This window comes from Camelina sativa, chromosome 2, assembly GCF_030686135.1.
Source record: "Camelina sativa cultivar CO46 ecotype springtype chromosome 2, ASM3068613v1".
In the NCBI taxonomy this organism is placed as follows: domain Eukaryota; kingdom Viridiplantae; phylum Streptophyta; class Magnoliopsida; order Brassicales; family Brassicaceae; genus Camelina; species Camelina sativa.
In genome coordinates, this window is record NC_141881.1 from 31,573,430 (window position 1) to 31,597,799 (window position 24,370).

At 43.0% G+C, this 24,370-nt stretch overlaps 6 protein-coding genes and 4 non-coding genes across 10 annotated transcripts; 1 reads left to right on the plus strand and 9 right to left on the minus strand.

The window, feature by feature from the left end:
- Nucleotides 1-606: 606 nt before the first annotated feature.
- On the minus strand, nt 607-1,448 carry LOC104745636 (uncharacterized). Its single transcript, XM_010466939.3, has one exon. The coding sequence runs from the start codon at nt 1,330-1,332 to the stop codon at nt 862-864; it is 471 nt and encodes a 156-aa protein (XP_010465241.1). The 5' UTR covers nt 1,333-1,448; the 3' UTR covers nt 607-861.
- A 2,137-nt stretch (nt 1,449-3,585) lies between these two features.
- Nucleotides 3,586-5,265, minus strand: LOC104745645 (oxygen-evolving enhancer protein 1-1, chloroplastic). The gene is made up of 3 exons (XM_010466950.2): nt 4,966-5,265; nt 4,333-4,623; nt 3,586-4,252 (listed from the first exon to the last, which is right to left on the minus strand). The coding sequence occupies exons 1-3, from the start codon at nt 5,206-5,208 to the stop codon at nt 3,791-3,793; spliced, it is 996 nt and encodes a 331-aa protein (XP_010465252.2). The 5' UTR covers nt 5,209-5,265; the 3' UTR covers nt 3,586-3,790.
- A 220-nt stretch (nt 5,266-5,485) lies between these two features.
- On the minus strand, nt 5,486-5,559 carry TRNAI-AAU (transfer RNA isoleucine (anticodon AAU)). The gene has a single exon. It is a non-coding gene; the product is annotated as a tRNA-Ile (tRNA).
- Nucleotides 5,560-7,489: 1,930 nt separating this feature from the next.
- On the minus strand, nt 7,490-7,559 carry LOC147949384 (small nucleolar RNA Z105). The gene has a single exon (XR_015585866.1). It is a non-coding gene; the product is annotated as a small nucleolar RNA Z105 (small nucleolar RNA).
- Nucleotides 7,560-7,668: 109 nt separating this feature from the next.
- LOC147949385 (small nucleolar RNA SNOR75) lies at nt 7,669-7,758 on the minus strand. Its single transcript, XR_015586463.1, has one exon. It is a non-coding gene; the product is annotated as a small nucleolar RNA SNOR75 (small nucleolar RNA).
- A 73-nt stretch (nt 7,759-7,831) lies between these two features.
- LOC147949386 (small nucleolar RNA SNOR75) lies at nt 7,832-7,919 on the minus strand. The gene has a single exon (XR_015586464.1). It is a non-coding gene; the product is annotated as a small nucleolar RNA SNOR75 (small nucleolar RNA).
- A 2,046-nt stretch (nt 7,920-9,965) lies between these two features.
- On the minus strand, nt 9,966-12,474 carry LOC104745654 (BTB/POZ domain-containing protein At5g66560). Its single transcript, XM_010466961.3, has 4 exons — nt 12,336-12,474; nt 12,164-12,233; nt 10,774-12,075; nt 9,966-10,686 (listed from the first exon to the last, which is right to left on the minus strand). The coding sequence occupies exons 1-4, from the start codon at nt 12,374-12,376 to the stop codon at nt 10,093-10,095; spliced, it is 2,007 nt and encodes a 668-aa protein (XP_010465263.1). The 5' UTR covers nt 12,377-12,474; the 3' UTR covers nt 9,966-10,092.
- A 5,646-nt stretch (nt 12,475-18,120) lies between these two features.
- On the plus strand, nt 18,121-19,189 carry LOC147949387 (uncharacterized). The gene is made up of 2 exons (XM_087470855.1): nt 18,121-18,468; nt 18,566-19,189. The coding sequence occupies exons 1-2, from the start codon at nt 18,121-18,123 to the stop codon at nt 19,187-19,189; spliced, it is 972 nt and encodes a 323-aa protein (XP_087326981.1).
- A 550-nt stretch (nt 19,190-19,739) lies between these two features.
- On the minus strand, nt 19,740-21,539 carry LOC147949388 (uncharacterized). Its single transcript, XM_087476005.1, has 3 exons — nt 21,334-21,539; nt 20,632-21,218; nt 19,740-20,540 (listed from the first exon to the last, which is right to left on the minus strand). The coding sequence occupies exons 2-3, from the start codon at nt 21,178-21,180 to the stop codon at nt 19,941-19,943; spliced, it is 1,149 nt and encodes a 382-aa protein (XP_087332131.1). The 5' UTR covers nt 21,181-21,218; nt 21,334-21,539; the 3' UTR covers nt 19,740-19,940.
- A 1,629-nt stretch (nt 21,540-23,168) lies between these two features.
- On the minus strand, nt 23,169-24,362 carry LOC104745676 (uncharacterized). The gene has a single exon (XM_010466995.3). It carries the CDS (start codon nt 24,360-24,362, stop codon nt 23,493-23,495), a length of 870 nt encoding a protein of 289 aa, XP_010465297.3. The 3' UTR covers nt 23,169-23,492.
- Between the last annotated feature and the right edge of the window lie 8 nt (nt 24,363-24,370).

Genomic DNA, 24,370 nt, shown 5'->3' on the forward strand with positions numbered 1-24,370 from the left:
TAATGCTTATAGGGCCAATATGGGTCCAGTCCTCTTTGCCTCAATTTTTTTTTCCTTTGCCAAAACTATACAAATTTTAATAATTGTTGTTGTTCAACATCTAATCAAAGAATATATCCTCCAATCATGTCTTTGATATTTCCATGACTGTTTCGTTTGTATTATTGGGTTTTTTTTTTATGTGGTGCAGATGCAAACCCCCAAGACAAAATTTAAGAAAAATAAAAAAAAAGATTTTCACTTTTAGTGTTGGCAACAAATAATTTGAAATGTAGTTGTCTTTATAGTTTTTTACTCGGTAGTTTTTGTTGTCACAGTGTAGTGTTTGTGTGTTATGTAGTCCCGGATGCAAACAGATGTGATAAAAACATGTAGAAGAGAAGTAAGAATGGACCACAAACTACATCATCGAATTCAAAGCATATCTTTATCATTAATTAATCCTTATATTGTTTCTTATGAAGAAAACAATTCGTTCAATCTGGTATTCAGTTTCGGTTGGATATGTTCCTTTAATCAAAGCTAGGTTAAATCGCGACGGACCGATTTGCCGGTTGTTATTTGTTAATTAGAGAGATTCATAAACATTGATGAGAAGACTAACCATTACGCATGAAAAGATTCATTTATATACATACGAAATTGCATTGTCATTAAGATAGGAATCACATCAATGGAATCTATATCATCCTCTCGATCGTGCTCATTTCTCAAATTTTATGCAATAAAAAAGGATCTATTTAATTGGATAAATTGTTTTCCTCCAATTAAAAAAAAGTCAAACATGCCTAATTACAGTTTATACGTCTTGGTCGAATTTTTTGTTTCTCAAAATAACTAAAAAGTTGACCCTAGATGCAACTACTCGGCGATGGTGGTCAAGTTAGCCGTAAATCGCCTCTTCCCTTTGCCACAACCTCTTCCACCACCACCGTTCGTCTTCACTCCGGCGACGTTTTTCTTTTGGTAAGTTTTTTCCGAAACGGATACATCTCCTTCGCCGGAAACCCAACCGACTCCGCCGCTCTTGGTCAACGCTGAGCTAGCTTTAACAGCTAAGGCCGCCATTTCCTCCGCTTTTAACGGATGATTGAGCCACGTCAGAGGTAAGACGAAGTAAAGCTGCCCTGAACGGAGCTCCTCGTTGCCGGCTACAGCTGAAACGGCGTCGTCGAAATCCATTTCGTCTGAGTTACAGACGAAACACGTAGGGTTCTTCTGCAGAATCTGCCAAACTTTGACTGGAGTTGAGAACTCTTGTAAAGTACCGTCCAGCAATATAAGCTTCGCTGAATCGCTTCTTGAAGATTCATGTGAAACGCACGCTCCCATTTTTCTCTTAAGTCTTTGAAAACGTTTTTAACTCTCTGGACTCGTGAGTTTAAGTAGTAGTAGTAATGTAAGAAAGAGATCTTGAGATGATGTTGTGTGTTGTGATTGTGAATATGAAAGAGACGACCTTATATATATTATACGAAAGAAGAAGAAGACAACATCGAGAATCTAAGTCCACGTTGGATCTGTCGTGTAGTGATAACAACTAAACATAACAGCTCACGGTGGATTATTGTATTGTCAAAACGGACCCATAGCGTGAAGGGGGTATAACGGGAAATGAGGAGAGAGAACGTGGCGAAGAATGAGAGAGGAAGGAGCATAGGTGGTGAAGGAGGAAGGGACCACGTGGCAGACAGAGGCAGGACCGGCAAGCAGACAAGATTGAGTTGGCCGGAGGTGTAGCTTCACCGGTGGGTTAGATTTCACGTGAAGACAATAGGGACTACTCTGACTCTGGCCATGCATGTGTGATTAGATTCTCTTTTTTTTTTTGGACCCTTTTGGTAGATACAAGAGTCACCTACCTTCATTTTTTTATTATTACTTTTTTCCTTCTTCTTCTTGATTTTGCATGAATGTGGCATTTATGAAAACATCCAACATTATTGAGTCCATAATCCTATATATTTTATGTTGAATTTGGACGGAATGCAAAAAAGTTGTATAGAATTTAAGTTTTGTATTTGTGTTTACAATATTGCTTAGTATAATGATCTCATTCACATTCAGATCGATTTAGTTGAAGTATCGTCTTTCTTTGTGTGTTAAAGTGGATTTATCACACTTTTAAAATATATCATTTGCTCAATGATTAAAGTTTCTAAAGTATTACTTATATAAGTAAAATATCTATTTTTATTTTTTGGTCGACAATTAAATATCTAATTTCCCTACCAGCTTTATACTTTCTGAATATAGAATAGCTCAAACCAATTAATTTACACACTCACACAGAGAAATATCTTTTCACTTTCTTTTTCTTTTGTTTGCTTCCTTAGGTTTTTGTAGGATTTAAAATCACCCACGTCTCCACCTATGTCTAATTTATGGATGTCAATTTTTAACTATTTAAACTTTTGTCCGATAGCTTTACATACGTCTAAAACATGTCCCAAATTCCTATAACCATTTTGATTTGATAATTAAATAATGGTTCGTCAGTAGGTCTTGTGGATATTAATCTGCCACGATAATGACGAATGCGCATAAGGCCAACAATAGTTATTCCATGAGGTGAAACTAGGCAATAATACAATTTTGCTTACGATTGACCCATTTATATCACGAGGCATATGTTTGTTGCTATTTGAAGTTATAGGATGATTCATTTTTTGTCACTGTCTTAAAATTCTTTTTTAATGAAACTGATCGGTTATCTTTTAATTAAAATGGAGTTTAATTTTGCTTCAAAAATCAAAACAATAATACTCCCGTAATGATATTTTTGGATTACGAACATGTGATTAGGTGGCAGTACTAACACACGCTTATAAAAACTACTGTTACAAGATCTATAAATTTGGGCCGACTGAATGTAAAGATTTGTACTATACAATACGATGAAATTGATCTCTCTCTAACATAAGTATAAAATAGAATTATGTCCCCAGGAAGATAAAATAATTTAACTAATCATCTATACTATAAAAACCATTGGTTTAATTAATCATTTGATACTTAAGAGAGAATCTGTCTGTGATCTGCAGTTGTTATGTGCTGTGTCCCACGCCAACGTAATTGTCTGTGTTCTTTCATGTTTCGAGATGTAAGACAAAACACAGACCAATCTATTTAATAGTACTAATTTATAAGTTAAACACTGTGTTTTGTTTAATTATATTCACACCCCATGCACAATAAATACAGCGCAATGAGCAAGATGATTAGACTAAATTATTTTCAAGAAATAAAGTAATTGTTTCCACTTGCTATTCGCCACTGGATGCACAGAAGTGCCATTACATATTTGTTTATTATATCAAATGGAGTTCTATATATAATCTGAAATTTTGAATTTGACAATCAACAAGAAAGCCCATCAGGTTAAGGACTGATGATAAGTGATAACATGTTTTAAGGCCCAAACATTATACAATGTAGACTGTATCAACAACGTACCAGTTGTTCATGAACATTTTGACTTGGTTCGAGTTGGACTAAATTTTGTTACAGATTATATGTACCAATCTACATATGTCGGTTTGGTTTAAGTTCATATTCCTAACCAAATTTGTTTGCAACGAACAATTTATGCTATTTCAGTTTTTTTCTCATCATAAACCATAAGGTTACAATAATTGGTACTGTTTTGACGAGGACGGACATGGATATACAGAAAATTCAAGATCTTAGGCATGTGCATTTTTTTTTATGAGAGAGATAAAGGAAGAAAGCATCAAAAGATGTTGTCATTATCCATCAAACATAATCAACAGAAAATATAATAACATGATCACTCAAGTTGACCATACCACACTCCTTGGATCTTCACATCCTTTGGTACCTTAGCACCCAAGTCAGTATCCGACGGCTGTAGACTCTCGAACACTCCGATCACTTCTCCTGTCTCCGGCTTGCTCTTTGTCACTTTCAAAGTGATCTCTCCCACAGAAGCTGCCGTGTTCTTCACGTTCTCCTTTACAAGCTCCTCCTCGTCTCCTCTGCCTCCAGCTGGCAATGCCACTGCGTTGTCATATCCTGTGGATCCACCACGACCCTTTGGGTCCAAGAAGGAAGAGCCACGGTACGATGGAACCAAGAATTTTCCGGTGAAGTTGTCTGGTTTGCCTGAGGCGTCAAGCTGTTTGACTGTGAAGAGGAATGGCACACGCTCGCCTCCTGGAAGCTGAACAGTCACTGCAGCGTAGTCGATTCCATCTTCTTCCTTGAAGTTGACGCTTCCGTCTGAAGCAACCTGCTCAAAAACAAATAAATCAAATCACAAACCGTAACCCTAATGACAAACAGTTTCTTGCAGTAGAAGCGAGATCAAACCTCGAAGGGTCCTTCGATCTCGTCAAGGGTGTAGGTGAGACGGGTCATGAGCTTGGTGTTCTGGAACTCAGGAGGAGCGTTCTTGCTTACACTATCTGCCTTGACAGTGAATGAAGTAGGCTCGAAGCAGAACTTCTTGCCAGCGTACTTTCCGGGCTTGATTGAGAATGTCTCAGAGCCACCGTCAATAGTTGGGCACTGGTTAGCTGTTCCAGTTCCTTTGACTTCCATGTATGTCTTGCTCTGAATCTCATCGTAGGTCAGTCTCTTCGGAGCTTCAGCACTTGCTCCCTTTCATCACAGGAGAAACAAACCACTTTAATTCAACTGATCAATCCAACAAGACTGAATCAAAGATTACAAGAACTGGAATGTATTACGCTAATCCTAATCCGTTATTGGTTTAGGTGGTTCCGCTATGTTTTCAGTTCAAAACAAACCAATGTATTTGTATCGCATGTGAGATGACTTCGAATACATAGACTAATGCAAAATTTCAAATCAGAATTATGCTATCATATACAAAAGAAAAAACTCTTCTTCTCTGTTTCTTGATTAGATCAATCAATCTATAGTTCATAATAATGATCTTTATGGAAGATGAAACTGTGAGAGAGTATTCAAGAAAGTTACCGAGACAACGAGAGCAGAGGTGGCAAGAGCGAATCCGGCGATTTTGACAGCGTCGGAGCATTTGCCGGCGAAGTCCTTGAAGTCAGATTGGAAGGAGCAAGTGAGGCGAGCAGAAGAAGTTTCTAGCCCGAAAGACTTGCCGACGGTCTGAGTCGACCGAAGGTGAGCACTGCCACGAGAAGGAGCGGTGGAGATCTTCGCCGACTGGAGGAATGTGGCGGCAGATTGGAGAGAGGCAGCCATGGCCACAAAGTGTTTCAGATGGTTTCGAGTTTTTTTTTGTGTGTCTGTGTGATCCAAAGCTGAGAGAGCAAAAGTAAAGACTAAAGAGTAATAATCAAAAAGGCTGAGATAAGATTGAGATAAGGCGAGGATTTTGATTGGTTAGTTTCGTGAGAATCGGAGTGTCTGGTTTTATTTGTTGCCACGTGTCGGAATTTGAAGTGGAGATATGGATACTGTCTCAGTCAGGGATGCTGACCTGTAATATATCAAAATGGTTGTGAAAAATTAAAAAAGATGGCCCATGCAGGTTTCGAACCTGCGACCTTCGCGTTATTAGCACGACGCTCTAACCAACTGAGCTAATGGGCCATTGATGCTATATTTAGTAGAGTAAGTTAGATTTTCTCAAACAAGTTTTACTTTTGTGATATAAATGGCTCAGCCCACTAGTTTTTGTGTGTGTCCACAGTCCACGCCAGTTGATATTCAAATAATCAAATTATTAAAGTTTACTCTTGGTCCTCATACGAGAAGCACCTCATCAGATGTAGTCTCATGTTGTACTCTTGTAGATGTTGGTTTCAGAAAATGCAGAATGTCATCTTAATCCACATTGGTTTAGGATTACGAACCAAGTTCTGATAGACTGATACCATAAACCAGACTTAGTTTTAAATAATTCTAGTGGTTAACAAGTTTTAGTGCTGTCGATACAAGATTATCGTCTGTTTATTCATCAATGTTACATTGGTCATTATGATAATAATTCTAGTGGTGATTATTCGTTTGTTTCTTAATCATTGTCCAATAGGTCAATATGAGAAGTATTGGGGGCCGACGATCTATTTCCCCATGAGAACTATCGTATCAAGCCAGATAGAGCCCAAACTTTGACCTCGATCTATATGTTCCTGAAAAAAAAGTTCGAAGCTTAATTCTCTCCGAATCAAAAGTTCAAAACCCGTATCTCCCCGAATTAATGGTTCGACATCTATTAACCCACAAACCCGAGTTATGTTGGTTTACTGTTTGTTATACCGACTATTAAAGAACATAAACCAAATAAAACCAGATTTTGACGCAATTCTAACTTAAACCCAATTAAAACCTAAACCATGTTTCAGAAATCTAAATTAAATATTCATGTAGGCATTTCATCAAATATCTAAATTATAAAATATCCCTAGTCAATCAATACTAATATACTAGTGGTGCCTTAATTAATTCAAATCTCAGCTTAAGAACCCCATTGAAGAATGGGTGAGCGACTACATCATGAATCTTCCGAGGAGATAGTGCATAATAGTTCATGGCAGCGAGAAAATTGAGCGGTTCTCATTAGATTTCCTAAGCATAAGTTTGCAAATATTTAGATAACAACAAAAACAAAAACAAGAAAAATTCTCAAATTTACTTTTAACACAAATCTCACAAACAAGAACAATTCCCAGATTTCATAACCCTAATCTCCAAATTGATTAACCGTAGAGAGTGCGACATTTCCTCTTCAAAGCGTAGACATCATCCATGGCAGTCACCGTCTTCCTCTTGGCGTGCTCCCTTGTGACATTCTCGGGAAATGTTTGGTGATACCTTGAATATTATCTCTAAGAATCTTCTGATGCCTCTTGGCTGCTTCCTTTCCTGAGATCTTTTAAGAACAGAAACCCTAGTTTTCCAGATCAATCAATCTAATTTGTAATAGAATAATTAAAATTGCATAATATATGGGTGTTAATGGTTAAGAAGATAAAGGATTAAGGTGAGAGGGATTTGACCAGAAAAAAGGGGTGAGAGGGCTTACGAAGAAGAAGATTAGTTTAGTTGTGTCATGAATGTATGTAATTTAGATTTCTAATTGTCTTTTTGCTATTTCTGAGACATGGTTTAGGTTTTAATTGGGTTTAAGATAAAATTGGGTCAAAATCTGGTTTTATTTGGTTTATATTCTTAAGTTCTTTAATAGTCGGTATAACAAACAATAAACCAACATAACTCAGGTTTGTGGATTAATAGATCTCGAACTATTAATTCGGGGATTTTTTTTTTCAGGGACATATAGATTGAGGTCAAAGTTTGGACTCTATTTGCCTTATACGATAGTTCTCATGGGAAAATAGATCGTCGGCTCAAAGTACTGGTTATTAGTTCTGATTTGGTCCTGACTCGTTAACTTAAAAAGTATTATGTATTCTTCCTTAGCGTCGCCGTCTTCATAGTAGAATGGGATTTACCACTGAAAACGAATATATCAACTTGAAAAATAAAGAAAGAGAAGAGAGGAAGAGAGAGAAGGCACTCAGAATGAGTAGGAGGTATAGATTCATCCATAGATATCAGATGACAATAAACAATCCTCATCATGCCTTCCCCATTCTTCTTCTTCAATCAATTTTTTTTTTTTTTTAAATTAGGTGAAAACAGATAGTAGTAAGAAATCGATCAATTGGAGTAAAATTAAAAAAAAAAAAAAGGGATTCCTCTCAGACAAATGCCTCGATTGTCCCCATGATTTTAATGAATGGATTTCATCGGACTCGTCATCTATGTTGTTCTTCATCACTGAGAAACCCCTCTTTTCATATTTTTCTATACCTAAAAAAACTGAGATCTAACTAATACTACTAAGGAATAAAGCAAATCCTCTCAGACAAATGCCTCGTTTGTCCCCATGATTTAATGAATGGATTTCATCGGACTCGTCATCTATTGTTTCTTCATCAATGAGAATTTTCTTTCCGATCTACGAAAAAGTTGCATAGTTTTAAAACAAAATCAAATAGCCAAAACCGATTAAGATTTAACTAAAAACTTTAACAAGTCAAGAACAAAAGACGGACACATAGCTAACTCTAGGAAAATTAGCAGAGATACTTTTAAGGTTTTTTGCTCGGAACACGAATTGTACTTGCGTTATTAGCTCTGGCGGAAGCCGATCTATTTTATAGCAAAAACAAAAGTAGGGTTTTTTACTTAGAACGACATGAAGTCCTACTCTCGATGATTCTGAACAGTCTTCAGCTGCTTTTCATTCAAAACGGCGTGCATTTCACTTGGATATACGTTAAACGGGAAGGAGTCCCTAAATTTGAAACAATCTCTCTTGAACTGAGCAATTTGCTAACCTCACCGACTTTGAGACCCATAACTTGCGGCCCAGTTTCAGATAGTTCAGTTCGTAACCAACTTGTATTTGTATATATTATGTAGGGATCGTGTGCTTCTTGTTTAAGTTGGTCATTAGGAGCATTTCAAAAATACATTGTTTTTTCTTTTTCTTTTCAATAATATTCTCTTTAATCTACAAAAAAAAAAAACTAATTTCTAACCCACAAGAAACAAAATAACAGTACATCCTAGCAAAATAAGTCTTTCAGAAAGACACATTAATGATCGTCAGCTCTTGGATTATGCTAAGATCTAGATGGGCTGTTTATTGGGCTTTCATCAAACAAAGAGATACTACAAAAGGTATTTCTACAATTTGGATAAATTATATGTATAATACAACAATAGTTTTGTACAAAATATGTTAGAGTGATGCATATTAAAGAATTTATATGCATTATCTTTTAAAAATGACATTATAGTGTTGTACAAAACTATGATGTTTTGGAACTTAAGCACAACACTAGTAGAAGATGCATGATAATGTACATCTTAAATGAATATAATGAATGAATGAATAAATGATTTCAAATAAGTTCAAAAGACTTGGTTTTGTATGAATTGTCAAATGTTGAAGAAAAAACTTCATTATCGAATATGATAGACTTGTAGATGCATATTAACAAGATTTAGTTTATTCATATTTGTATAATATCAGAATAATACTATTACATAATTTAGATTATTCTTCCAATAATCTCCAAATTACATAATGAGAATCAGATTTTTTTTTTGTTGTGGTGTATATGTTATATACTGATTTAAAAACTATATATATTTCTTCTGATTAACATTCCTCCTTGGTTCTAATCAGATGAGTATCTGATGTAGCGTATACACCTCTCTCGTTTTGGACTTCGTTTGGTTTTTTTTCATGGGCTTTTGTTTTTATTTGTCGGTTTAATTATTATTAGTGGAGGTTTGTTCCACCTCATATCTACTTAGGAGTTTTCCTTATTTTAATTCTTAGCATGATACCCTAGATATCATAAGAAGTATAAATAAGATTGTTATGTCTCTTAGAAGAGACAGCTTTTGATATTTTAATAACATAGAAGAATTATTCTTTTTTTTTTTTAAGTTTTCGTAGCTTGTTTCTTGTTCCACAAGTCATCAAGTTCTTAGCACGAGCATCTCGTCTCTTCATTGAATTGGTTCTTCTTTTCAATTGATTAGCTTGACTACTCATTTCCTTAATATTCCGCTGCACTAGTATCAAAAGCCCTCTTACTAGTAGAATCATTGGAGGAGATAAAGAAAGAGCTTTTGTTTTGGTGGTAGCTGTGTGAGAGGATTAAATCACCGAAATGACATTTGTATGGATCACCAGTTCTAGAGTAAGTTTTATAAATCTATGATTAAATAACCAGAGATTTTTAGATTATTTTAAATGATTTTACATAAATTTCAAGTTGAATAACATAATTTTTTAAAATCATGAATTGAATAACAATTGATTTTAAGAATACTTTATAATCTTTCCAAATTTGAATACCTCCCTCTAAAGTCTTGCCAAATTACTATTTCAAATTTATTTACGTTATCAAAAGGGTACGACGAAAGTCAAACGGTTTGTGTCAAGCCAGAGAGAGCAACGCTGATGCATATTGCTGCAAGAAACCTCACGAACGATTTAATAAATAAATAAAGAGACTAAAAATCCAAGAATCACAATAATATGCTTCTCTTAACTACACAAAAAAAAAAATGATACAATCAATTGGAAAATTCAATTCAAGAACGTCGTGATCTATTATGATTAACCATTGTTGCCTCATGAGAATCGCAGACCTGCGTCTTGAATTTACATCCCAATTTCTTCGTAATCGACCAACTTCTAGGCCGATCAGTCGTCGCCGTCGCCGGTGATGATGAACCTCCTTCTTTATCAATCTTAGCAATCACTTTCTTCATGTTGGAACACTCTCTCTCTAACCGGTGAACACGCGTCCTCATCGTATCCATATCCAAACGAAGCACCTGATTCTCTCTCACCGTCTTCTTCCATTTCCCTGCGTCCACCACCTGTCCTTCTCCTCCTCTCCTTTCATCCCCTTCCTCTTCTTCCGTTACTGTTTCCGTTGTTATCCTTACTCCTGACGGTCTCGCCTCCGTTGACGGTGACGGTGACGGCGATTGTGCCGCTAGTAACGTCCCGGCGATCGCGTGCCGGAGCTGTAACTGCTCGAAGAAGAGGACTTGTACGACGGCTCGTAGCGGAAGCCGCTCGTTTTGCGCGGCGTGTGTGCATGCTTCGAGAGTCAGTTTTTGACAATCCATCACGCCGCATATCTTCTCCCTTTCTGCTTCCGATACCCATGGATGCGCCTATTATAAAATTTTCAAAAACAAATATATAAATCAGATCAAAATTCTCAGATCTGCTCCGAGATGAATGTAGTTTAAGTAGATCACCTTGAGGTAAACGTCGACAGCTCTGTAAAGACCGTCATCGTAGAGACGAGCTTGATCTGGGAGTGAGATGGCTAAATTGTAGAATTTATCAGATTTGAGATTCGCATCCGATGCGATCTCCGCGAGAAATCCATCCATTAGTTTCCCGACGAGCATCAGTGACGACGGAGAAGATCGTCCATCAGCTTCGACTATAGCGGAGGAGGTGTTCGATTGCTCCAATGTATCGAGAAAGTGACCTAAGATTCTCTCTACCAAATCGACGTCGTATAATGTCTCGTTGAGGTATGAGTAACTCGGGACGAGTAAATCGTCGAGCGTGGCTCGTTCTAGCTGCGATCCGATTTTTCTCTCGAGGAGATGACGGCAAGTCTCGGAGGCGTTGAGGATGATGGATGTTCGTAGTAAGCCGAAGAGGAATCTAGTGGTTGAAGAGATTGAGCTTTTATCTAATGGAAGGTTAGAGGTTATCGTCTCTAGTAACTCTCTCTGTTCATTCTCTGAAACTGCTGTTGTTGAAGATGACGATTGCGGTTTCCGGTTAGAACGTAAGATTCCGGGAATGTGCTTCTTAGCGTAACAAATCAAACAGCTCTCTATGATGTCTGAGCTCAGATCTCCTGATCTCATTGATAGGATCACAGTTCTGAAGATCGGAAGGCTCAGTTGCGACAGATCTTCAAACCACAGCTCCATACTCTGTTTCTTTCGAGATTTCGCCGCGCCGCCGGGGATAAGTTGTAGATCGGTGCCGCCGGTGTCGTTTACAGGCCATCCGAACAGAGAGGGATCAGCTGAGGAAGCTCTGGAGATGATGGACTCTATGCACTGTTTAGTTATACCAAGCGATCCGGCTAAAGAAGAGACTGACTCGCACGCTTTGAGAGCTTGGATTGATTCTCGCAAGCTCTTGTAGACGGAGTGAGAGAGAAACCTCTCGGTTTTGGAGATTAGGTTATCAGGTGAATACTCTTCCGTCATTTCGAGGTGTTGGGCGGCGCAACGAAGTGGAACAACAGTGGAAGCAGAGAGGTCCATCTTGACGCCGTAGCAGAACTTGGCCACCATCTCGAAGCTCTCTGAACTTCCCGGGAAGTCTTCGAGTTTTATGTGGGGATAACCATTATCTTCCTCCATCTCTTGCTCTTCTTCTTCTTCATCCTTGATTTCGTGGCCTTTACCTTTCGTGTCAGTATCTTCTACTACTTTAGGGTCGGTGACAGTTAGGGCCATGGAACAAGATCTAGTCTCTTGCTCTGTAATCAACCTGTGAAGTTTTCTGCTCTTTGACATGAGAGGAAACTGTGGAAAGCAACCAAAAAAAAAAGTCTGTGAGATGAGAAGAAGACAAATCCTCTGAGAGGCGTTTAGTTTAAAGAAGAACAAGAACCTTATGGAGATGGAATGTCATGTCATCAACTTCGATTTCAATGTCGCTAGGTAAACCAGTCGTACAAAACCTGCATCATCATAAGGGAAAACCAAGAAATTTCTCTTTTAGGCATATTAACAATAGTAGTAATAATTTATTAGTAGAATCAGTGTTAGCTAAAGCTATTCACCATGCTTGACCCTTGGAGCTAGATTTCTCAGCAGAAGCCATTAATGGAGTGGAGGAGACAGCGGTGAGGAAAAGAAAGCTCTGATCACTTACTGAGGCAGAAGAAACCAAAGAGCCAATCTCTTTCTAAAGAAGGAATATGGAGAGAGAACAAGAGGGGTAAAGGAGGGGAAGGAATCCTAAATCATGAGAAAGAGACACTTTAAAAAACATTATTCGGATTTCGAAAAAGGGGATCTCGTTTTTGATCCATCTTTTTATTTTTTTCTTTTTCTTCTCTTTAGTTTTAGTATTTAATAAAATTTTAAATGCGAGTTTAGTTGGAGAACAGCAAGAATCTCAACTACTGCTACTACTCTAGAGACGACACATTTTCAGATAAATTACGCGTTGGGAGTAGCAAAATCTCCACTCATTTGTTAATCATTTTACAATTCTTAATCCCGTTTTTCTTTTAAACACCCCCTCTCGTTTTTTGCTTTCTTTCTTCTGTTTCCTTTTTACAATTTCTTTGCTTATGTGAAATGCACTATTTCAATTATATTCGTATGTGATTGACCTTTATAAATTGAAAAAAAAAAAATTGATAAATCATAAAAATTAGGCATGGAAGACGAAGCTGCTTTTGTTTGAAGAAATTAAGTGGAAGAAATATTATTATTTAGACTATTATTTTTCGGTTATTATTAATAATGTCTCACCTAATTCTGAAAATTTGTGAAAATTGACGTTTAGGGAGCCCATGTGGAATGCAAGTGAAGACATTAATTGTTTTTTTTTTTAATTTGTTTTCTACATATAAGTTGTTGTATATATGAAATTTATTGCAATATTTTTACAGATGTAAAGTGAGAAGCAAGAAGAGAAAAGAAAAAGTAGTATATGTGCAACTTTCAATGCATTGATTTGTTCATCCACAGTCTCAAAAACCCAACACAACAAATAAATCCCACCTTTTGAATTTTTGAATGTGGAAGCAAACATTACGGTTGCTCGTGTTTATTAATTAGTATATCTGTTTGTAGACCCCTCTGTTTTTAATTGCTTGTTTCAAACTTTCCTTTCGTGTTTTTTAATGCAGCAAAATGTTTTTTTAATGTTTTTTAATTCATCTCATACCACATTACAAACCTTCCTTTTTTTACTTAATAGGATTAGGTTTACTGAAGATGTAAGATACGTAAAGTCTATGTTTTCTCAGTATAGTAGTTTCAATTATTTGCCTTTTTAATTTATGAAAGAATATCAAAGCAAAGTATATACTTATTCCAAAACATTCTTTTGGCCTTTAGTATTTTTTTTCCTCAAAAATCATAATGTGTATTCTTTGATCTTTTTAAGCATGGATGCAATATCTTGGACATCATCCATTAATAGCACTAAACAACAATAACAAAGAAACAATCAAAGTAAGAAGAGTAGACTTTTGCCAATAGAAACTTTACAAGTCGTCACTCATTTTTCTTTCTTCTCTTTTGCTTTATCTTATTCCTTATGATCTCACGTGTTGGAAGAAAAAATCATCTGATGGATGTTGCCTAATTATCTATTAAGTTACAGAAGACTAAACATTGGTTGGTTGTTTCATACTCACCTCACATCGTCTCGTCCATTTCAAACTTTCACACCATCAAACTTAAGTTAACTAACAATACATATATGTTGGTGTTGGGTTTCGACGATCATAAGGCCCACCAAATAAGCCCATTAGGGCGTACGCGCAGGCCAGGATAAGAGGCCCAGTAAGGGCCCATGGAGGAAAACCCGAGCAGGAGGATGAAGTCAACCTGGAGAAGAAATCGGGATTGGGGAGCCGAGATTACAGCGAGACGTTCAGGAAGGGTTTCGAGGAATTTTAGTTTAAATAGCAGATGAATGTGAAGGACACAACACATGTAATCAAGCTCAGAGCGAATCAATAGAAAAACTGAATACAAAAGTCCAGTTCGTTGTTTTTCATAGTTCTAAGTCGATTTGTACCGAAAGTCTGCCCAGATCTCATTTTACAAACTTATTCTTCTAATTGTTGTTTCTAGCCCCAACAACTTGGCGCCGCCTGTGGGGACTTCGGTCTTTCTATTCTCAAAAATCGACTGCTTTGAACTCCAGCGAAATGGATCCATCCACCGCTAACACAATCATCTCAGAGACTGCTCCACCAGCGGCAGTCCACGGATCCACCTCCATCAGTGCACCTTCCCAGGGTGCACCCGCGTCAGCCCAGTCCGATAACGAGGTTACAGATCTAGTCAGACCCGGGACAGGCTCATCACTTGACGACAGTCAAGCACCGAACCAAAGTATTTTGGGAGGTTCGGGTCTCACTCATCACAGACCCGCCCAAACTCAGAATCTCGGTAGTACAAACCCAGGGGTTACCGTCGGGGTTGTTCCCACGGCCCCTGCGATCTTGACAGGAAACAGGAATCAGTCCCGAGTATGGACTCGTTCAGAGAATAACGGAACGAACCGACCCGGACAGCACCATGCGCCGGTGGTCTCCTCCGGGACCCCCGTCAGCAACGATCTGTCCGAGATTCGCGGAATGCTCGCCGTTCTGATCGATAAGACCCAAAGTCAAGATGCGACAAATCGGGCCCTCATGAACAGAATCGAGCGGCATGAACAAGAGCTCGCTTCTCGCGCAAATCTTGGACCCTATCGGGATTCCGCGTACTCTTCGAGAACAGCTTTAACCAATCCCACGGAAAGAGCCTTTCCCCGGACTCGTCTCGACTTTGAGGCGGTCCACGTTACCCCGCCCGGGATCAGAACGTTACCCGTTTTCACGCCGTCAGAGAGCAACAGAGCTCCGAGCTCGTCGGTCTTAAATGGTAACGCGAGCTCGCGACGTGACGAGCATCCCCCATCCGGGGACGTCGGGTCAGCAGGGCAGGTCCTCCGCACCTCGGGGGCTCTGGAGGGCTCCTCGGTGAGACTGGATCCAGTCCCGACAGGAGAACTCAGAAATGGGGCGTCACGAGGAATAACGACCGAGGATCTCAGTCTTCCCGGACCTCCGAGTAGCAGCGCATTCAGCGCGCAGTTCCTAACCGAGTACATGAATAAGGCAAGCGCCGAGATGGCCCAAATCCGCTCTAAGGTGCACCTGGCAACAAGCGCAGCCCCAGACATCGATCGCGTGATCGCCGAAACAAGGCGTACCCCGTTCACAGACCGAATCGCGAAGGTTCGCCTTCGTGACGTGGGCAAGCTCCGCCTTCCCGAATACGCGGGCATAACGGACCCGGGAGCGCACCTCCGAGCTTTCAGATTAGCCATAACAAAAGCTTATCTCACCGACGACGAGTGTGAAGCCGGCTACTGCCGTTACTTCGCCGAGAACCTGGTGGGACCGGCGTTGGAATGGTTCGCCTCTTTGGAATCTAACTCCATTGACAGCTTCGATCAGCTCGCCTCGGCATTTTTGAAGCAGTATTCAGTCTTTTTCCAAGCTAAGGTGACCGAATCAGACCTTTGGCTTCTCGTCCAAGAAAAAGACGAACCGCTCTGCGATTACATCAATCGCTTCAAGTCAACCAAAGCCAGGATAACCGACCTAAACGACGAGGTTGTCCTGGCAGCCCTTCGGCATGGCTTATGGTACACCTCGAAATTCCGCGAAGAGTTCACCGTTCGACAACCCCCGTCGCTCGACGACGCACTCCATAGGTCGATTAATTTCGCCCGAGCAGAAGAGGAGCGGGCCGCTCTGGCCGAGATCCATAAGTCATCAAAAGCACCGTACAATCCTCCCAAAAAGACTCTCCGGAAGGAGCCGTTTGAGTCTGGTTTGCATGCTTTCGCGGTTGACTCCGCACCCAAAGCAAAAAACCCGAACTTCGATCCCGAGAAATTCTGCAAGTAACACAAAATACGCGGACACTCGACTGAAGAGTGCAGAACCGTGGGACGTCTCCTCGCGCGGAAGCACGAAGCGGGGGAGCTCGGCGAAATCGACCTCGAAAAAGAGGGCGAAAGGGCGAGAGAAGCCAACGCCACAACCAAAGAAGCCGCAGCTAAGCGCGAAAGGACCGACGAGGCCGAGGGATCTTCCCCCCTCCAGCCCCAAAGAAACGCATTGACCTGGTGTTCACTGCTTCCGCCCGTTCATCTCCCGATGTTTCAAAGAGTCAAATCCGACTCATAGAGTCGACTTCATCACGGGAGGATCCTCCTTATGTCGTAACTCAGTTAATTCGATCAAGGCCTACCAACGTAGGGTCGATAGTTACCATCGTGAACGGAAATCCCGCTCGGACCCGGACTACGAGATTACGTTTTGGGAAAGCGAAACCGCGGACCTGGATAAACCCCATGACGACGCTCTAATCGTAAGGTTAGACGTCGGGGGATGCGAGCTCTCCAGAATAATGATCGACACCGGGAGCTCCGTCGATCTCTTGTTCTACGATGCTTTTAGGCGGATGGGTTATCCTGATTCCGAGCTAAAAGGGGCCAAAACCCCGCTCACCGGGTTCGCCGGCGACACGACCTTAGCTAAGGGCACCATTTCCGTCATAGTGGAAGCGCGTGGGGTACGACGTCTCGTCGACTTCGTGGTCGTCGATCGTCCCGCCCCCTTCAACGCTATTCTCGGCAGACCTTGGTTGTATGGGATGAAGGCGGTCCCGTCAACGTACCACCAATGTGTGAAGTTCCCGTCACGGGGCGGAATTGCCAACATCTACGGTAGCCAACGAACCTCAAGACAGTGTTACGGAAGCGGCTACGATCTGATCAAAAAATCCGACCAATAGCAATTAATGATCGCTGACGAGCTGGAATCAAGACAGCTCGTTAAGCGCACAGATCCCGCCTCGCGCGGACCCGTAATGACCAAGGTCGATCAAGTCCCAATCATGGAAGGGCACCCGGAACGATGCGTTGGAATCGGGGCCGATCTCAAACCTAGTACAATGAACGACCTGATCCAGTTTCTGGGTCGGAATCACAACACCTTCGCCTGGTCCTCATCGGACATGAAAGTAATCGACATTAGCGTGACTTCTCACCAGCTCAACATCGACCCCACCTACAAACCCATAAAACAGAAGCGTCGTAAGCTCGGCCCCGAAAGGGCGAATGCAGTGAACGACGAGTGGATCGACTATTGAAAATAGGGTCTATCCGCGAGGTCCAGTACGCCGAGTGGCTAGCCAACCCCGTAGTGGTCAAAAAGAAAAACGGGAAATGGCGGATCTGCATTGACTTCAAAGATCTCAACAAAGCCTGTCCGAAGGACAATTATCCGCTTCCTCATATCGATCGACTGGTCGAGGCAACCGCCGGACACGAGACTCTCTCCTTTATGGACGCCTTCTCGGGGTATAATCAAATTTTGATTGACCCCGCCGACCAGGAAAAGACCGCGTTCATCACGGACCGAGGCACCTATTGCTACAAAGTAATGCCTTTCGGACTTAAAAACGCAGGAGCAACCTACCAGAGGTTAGTCAACAAGATGTTCGCCGAGCATCTTGGAAAAACCATGGAAGTTTACATCGACGATATGCTCGGGAGAACCTGAACAAGTACCTGATCGGGACGACGAGCTCTTGGACGATCTTATCTCCGAATACGAGCAAGAAGCGGAACCCGAAACGGACTGGCGAGTCCCAATTCGTGATTATATTACAAGTGGGACCTCACCAAAGGATCGACGGCAAGCGCGTAAGCTCAAAGCTCAGAGCGCGCGGTTCTGTATCATCGGCGAGGAGTTATACAAGCGGTGTATCTCCGGACCATACCTCAGGTGCGTGCACGGGGACGAAACCCTTAGCATCATGAGGGACGCCCACGAGGGTCCCTGCGGAAACCACTCCGGAGGACGATCACTGGCCCTCAGAATCAAACGGCAAGGATACTTTTGGCCAACCATGCTTGCGGACTGCGACGAGCATGCTAGAAAGTGTGATCCCTGCCAACGACACGCACCTCTGATCAATCAGCCCGCTGAGCTAATGAGCTCGGTCTCCGCTCCTTACCCCTTCATGCGGTGGTCGATGGATGCCATCGGACCCCTCGAACAGTCGGGAAAACGACGCGTTACTAACCTACTGGTTGTGACCGATTACTTTACTAAATGGATCGAGGCCGAATCCTACCAGTCCATCACGGGTGAACACGTAAAGGTATTTTCTCTGGAAAAACGTGGTGTGTCGACACGGAATCCCCTACGAGATCGTAACTGATAACGGGACGAACTTGGTGTCCGCTGTGGTTCAAAAGTTTTGCGACACATGGGGTATACGACTAACCCCGTCTACCCCCCGGTACCCCCAAGGAAACGGGCAGGCCGAAGCAGCCAACAAATTGATCCTGCACAGCCTCAAGCGCCGTCTGAGCGCCGCGAAGTCAGGCTGGGACGCTCAGCTCCCCGGAGTATTGTGGGCCACCCGAACTACGCCGCGTGGCAGCACGGGCGAGACCGCGTTCTCCTTAGCCTACGGAATTGAGGCCGTAATACTGGCAGAAGTTACCATAGGCAGTATTCGCCGAGCTGTTTCCCCCGAGAATGAGGAGGAAAATAGCGAAGCGCTGCGCGATCACCTCGACGTCATCGACAAGAAGAGAGAACAAGCCTACGTGCGAGTTCAAAATTACCAGAATGCCATCGCTTGCTTCTATAACTCGAAGATCCGACCTCGGCGTTTCGCCGTCGGGGACCGAGTACTCCGTCGAATGTTCGATCACAGAAAAGAAAAGAACGCCGGCAAAATGGGAACCAAATGGGAAGGACCTTTCCGTATCACCGAGGTCGTTCGCAATGGCGTATATCGCCTCGTAGACGAAAGCAACGGTAAATCCGAGCTCCGGCCTTGGAACGTCATGAACCTCAAAAAATACTTCTAAGAGGTATCCATAATAATCGAACTACGACCTGGCTTGATCCCCTTACGGGGTACGTAGGCAGCTCAATATCCTGAGCGCAGCCACCTTCCCAACTCGATCCGCTCCGCAAAATCTTTCCAAATAAAACGCGAATTTTACCATGACCTGGTGCACCGTTACCAAATATACCAAATCAACAAACAATAACTCTTTCTAACGGCGCGACGAAATTGCCTACAAATAAACGTACCTAGGACACCAAACAGCACATGCGAATTTCGCACTGTCTTGCAACCGTTTCAAGCTTTTTCGAACACTTCATCAAAAACAAAAAAAAACAACAAGGTCAACACAGCTCTAGCTAACAGTCCGCACCCCACGACCTCACGTGAAAGCAAATAAGATTTCACTACCCAGTTTGGAAAACCTCAAAGGACTTCATCCCCAAATAGCAAATTTTTAGTGAATTCTACGGAGTTCACAAATTAAGTGCCCGGGGAACATTTCCCGCTGTCCGTAAGCCGGCCTAGGAGAGTTCCGTATACCCCGAGTACATATTAGAACTCACGCGTTTCGACCCGAAACAGTTAACAAAGACAATATGAAAAGAACAAGGGTTTAAATGCCTCCCCAGGCAGTTGATTCCAAAAAACGAAAAGAAATAAAGTCTTGGGTTAAAACCCCCCCGGGCAAGTCATAACAAAAGATTTAAAAGCCCTTTCGGGCAAATAACGCAAGTTCAAAACGATAAATAAAATAAAAACCCCATAACTCAAACGTCTTCTTCCCCGGTCCCAGCCTCCGGATCCTTCGCGGCACTCGCGTTGCTCCCATGCTCGTCCAGACCGCGCGGGACCCTGGTTCCAGCGTCAACCTCCATGGGCGCGACCGAGTCTTCCGAGATCTGAGGAAGGTCCAATTTGCTCACCGAAAAGTCCGAAACCGCCAAGGAGTTGGACCTAACCGCAAGGACCGCCCGGTAGTCTTGGGACATCCGCTCCTTGGCCTCACGAACAGCTCGACGAGTCGCCTCCGCATGTTTCTGGTCGATACCCTCGGCTTTCTCCTTCAGCCATCGGTTCTCCGTTTTCAAGAAATCCCGGTCCCTTGCCGCCATCGCATGAGCATCCTGGGCGGAAGCGAGGTCAGCTTCAACGGAAAGAAGCTTATCCTGAATACTCCTCAAGGACGTTAGCTCGTCCTCTAGGCTCGCAACCTTGCCATTTGCAGCTCCGTCTCTCTCTTGAGCAGCCTTGAGAGCCGTCGTCAGCTCATGAACCACCCGCGTTGTGTTCTCAAGCTCAGCGGCCTGCGGGGTATCCTTAAGCCTCCGCTCATAAAGCGCGATCAGCTTGTTGTCAGCAGCAACGGACTGCAAACGGATCAAAAGAAAACAGAAATAAACATACTACGCCCAGCAGGGAAAGAAACGAGTAAACGTAAGAGCAAAGAAGGAACGGTACCTTCGCATGGGCCGCCATCGCCTCGATGTATGCTTCTCTCTCGACGAGATCCTTCACGAGCGGGACCTGGCAGTTAGCCGTCTTCAGGTGACGGAAAAGGGTTGCCATTCCCAGGTGGTCCTCTACCGCCGGGGAGTCCCGGGAGTGAGCAAACCTGCAATGAAACGGGCGGCTCGACGATGACCCGTTTCCAGAGAGAGCCGGCTCTCCAGCTGGAGCCTCCGGGTTACCACCCGCGGGGTAGCCTCCACGGCTTTCGCGGCTCCTCGTCTCAGGGACTCGGGGATTGTCCGTGCGAGCCCTTTTTGGCATCGGAGACGGCTCGCCATGAGTCGACTGCGAACTGACGAGCATGACCTCCTTATCCGGACCAGAAGGACCGGTTGGGATCACGGGGGCTTGGTTCACCTCCTTGCTAACTACCCGAGACGGTGCGGGCTGAGCGCTTCGAAGAGCATTGGCCAGCGCGGCATCAACATCACCGGCACGGACCCTTCGGGGTTGCTGCGATTGCTCCCTGAGTTCACGGAGTGACGGCTTCCTAACCATGGTGCGTAGTGGGGTTGAGGTCGAAGAAGAACTTAATTCTGGTTACGAGCAGCACAAAAATGAACAGGGGGTGAGCGATCCCCTACGTGCATGACTTTTGCGCATAAAGGACTAAGTAAAAAAAAAAAAAAAAAAAAAAAAAAAAACCATTACCTCTGCGAGCGGGGGAGTTGTCCGCTCTTTCGACCTCGCTTGGTTAGCAGGAAGCAGCGGGACCGGAGCTGTAGTGTTTCGGACTAACGGGGCGTTGAGGGCTGCTATGATACGAGCTCGCGTGAATGAGTTCCACCGGACCTCGCCTGCTCGTAGCCTCTCAATTAGTTCTCGGGTCGCCGGTATTTTCGGAGGTTCTTCTGAATCTGCCATGCAACAAAAAATAAGGGGCAAAACAGTTAGTACGACAAATAAACGCCGTAATCTTGGCGGCAACGAATGATAACTAGAAACTAAGGGGTCATTCTGACCAACGCATGCGGCCCATTGGGTGGGGAGACGAGCAAAGTCGTAGTCCCCCACCGCTGCCGGAGTAACCCGGAAGTAAAAATATTTTTCCCGCCACCGGTCGTCCTTCCCCGGAAGCGCCTGAATTATTTCCGGGTTGCGGCGGCGACAGGTGTAGAATGTCCCGGGAAACCCGGAGTTATGTTTGATGAGGTACAACCGGAGGATGTCGTCGACCCCGAGTTCAAATCCAAGTTCGCGACCTCGAACGTATACCCCCATGACGTGCCGAACAAAGTTCGGACACATCTGGGGAAACGCCATTCGAAGGCGTTGGAGGATCCGAAAGATAATCCTCGGGATAGGGAACACGAGCCCACACTTTTCGAAATACACAGTGTACGCGCAGCAGAAACCCGGCGGAACGGTCTCCGGAGAAAACGGATCGTCGGAACGGAGTATCATCTCCACGTTTGGAGGAACTCCATGCTTCTGACGGAGATTGGCGAGGTGCTTGGCCGATGTAATCGGCGGGATATGGTTTCCCCAGAGTTCAAGTGGAGCCATGATGGTATGAGTTTTTAAAATTGTGAAATCAACTAACCTAAATGAGCGAGATCGAACTGAACGATAAACGCGAAATAGTAGAGCTAGCAAACCTAGAAATCAAAACTTAGAAATAACTGAGCAGAGGAGAGAAGGTTAAGAAAATTACCTTGAAGTAGTGGATGAGTGCGCGGTTGTGACGAGACGTGTGATTTATGACTTATAGGTCATAATTGACGTCGTTCTTTGTAATCCCACGAATCTCTCTCTCCTCTAATCTAAACCGTTCAAACCTTTCGGCTCCACCGTTGGATCCTAGGAGAGAGGGGTAATCATCACGAAGATCTCGGAAGCCGAGATTCATTGAGCCTTCCCCGAGGAAGATCGCGAAACCGAAACGACATGAAAGATTCTCTGGATATTCGCCTTTCAACCCTCCCAAAAATAGGTTAAAAGGCTAGGGGGCAATTGTTGGTGTTGGGTTTCGACGATCATAAGGCCCACCAAATAAGCCCATTAGGGCGTACGCGCAGACCAGGAAAAGAGGCCCAGTAAGGGCCCATGGAGGAAAACCCGAGCAGGAGGATGAAGTCAACCTGGAGAAGAAATCGGGATTGGGGAGCCGAGATTGCAGCGAGACGTTCAGGAAGGGTTTCGAGGAATTTTAGTTTAAATAGCAGATGAATGTGAAGGACACAACACATGTAATCAAGCTCAGAGCGAATCAATAGAGAAAGTGAATACAAAAGTTCAGTTCGTTGTTTTTCATAGTTCTATGTCGATTTGTACCGAAAGTCTGCCCAGATCTCATTTTACAAACTTATTCTTCTAATTGTTGTTTCTAGCCCCAACAATATACGTTAGCTTTTTTCACAATTGTCTAATGCTTATGTCAATATTTACAAAAACGAACATCAATCACAAAGATTATAGACTTTCTGTGTGTGAGTATCCTTAATTGACATAGACTACATCACAAACTAAACTACGTACTAGTCTAGTAGGAGTAACTCTGTAAATATTGATGTACAATAAACGGTCACCAAAATATTTAAATTGACAACAAACTCCAAAAGAATCAAACATTTATGTCAGAATAAAAAATCTATGGGTACGAAACTTTCCCTTCTTCAGAGGCTGCTTACGTTGATATTTTTCTTTTGGACTATACGTAGACTCCGAAGAGCCTTAAATACTTTTCCTTTTCCATGAACTCTCTCACTCATACGTAATTTAATAACCACTTGAATAAATTGACAAACATATTTTGGGAAAGTTTTATTAAGGAAATTAACGGATCTAGATAATGCAACTGCTGCTGCATGTTAACTCGAAACAAGCCGACCATTTTGATTTGGTTGTTTCGTGGCAAAACGGTAAACCACAACACCGATTCTAGAACCTTGTTGAGGAACATCAGAGTGTATAACTTCGACATGGAAGAGCTTCCGAGCTTTCTTGAAGAAGACAGATTCTTTCTTCCATCTCCTTAGATGAGCCATCAGGAATATTAGCTTCTTCCCCTCTAGCTGCATCAAACGCAGCGTTTCGAGGAGAGGCTCGTAGAGATGGTCGTGGTACACCACGTCCGAGGCAAGAATCAAGTCAACGTTCCGACCTAAAACCTCCACGTCATCAGCTTCTCCCCATCGGAGTGGCTGGACTTTCCCCCCGAACCTCGCCACAACTTCAGCGTTCGCTTCGGCGTTGAAATTGAGATTGTCCAAGACGTGTGGGAGATCCGTCACCGTGACGTTAGCAGAGAGAGTGACTGCCGCAGCGATTCCGACGACGCCGGTTCCAGATCCGAGCTCGAGTATGTTCAACGGAGATGATTTCTTAAACAACGAGAGTGTGGCGGTGAGTGGGCTGCTGCTAGGGTCACGTCGGTAGTTATCAAGCAGCGTTACGAAGGTAGAAGCGGCTGGCCAGAGCTGGAAGGAGAGACCCTGTGACGTCAGCTGACGAATCACGACCGTTGACTCGATTGACCGGATGTTGTACTGCTGGAGCTCCTGTGCACCGTCACGCAGAGCAGCAGGAGATAAACTCTCATTGTCGATACCGTTCTCGCCTATGAGGAGCATCTTGGCTTCGTCTATGTCATTTTCCTCGTCGTCGTCTTGGAGAGGAAGAGACGTCATTTTTTTTTCGTTGCGGCGCCGATGTTGTCGCTCCCTTTGTTCACTTTCCATATTCGTTG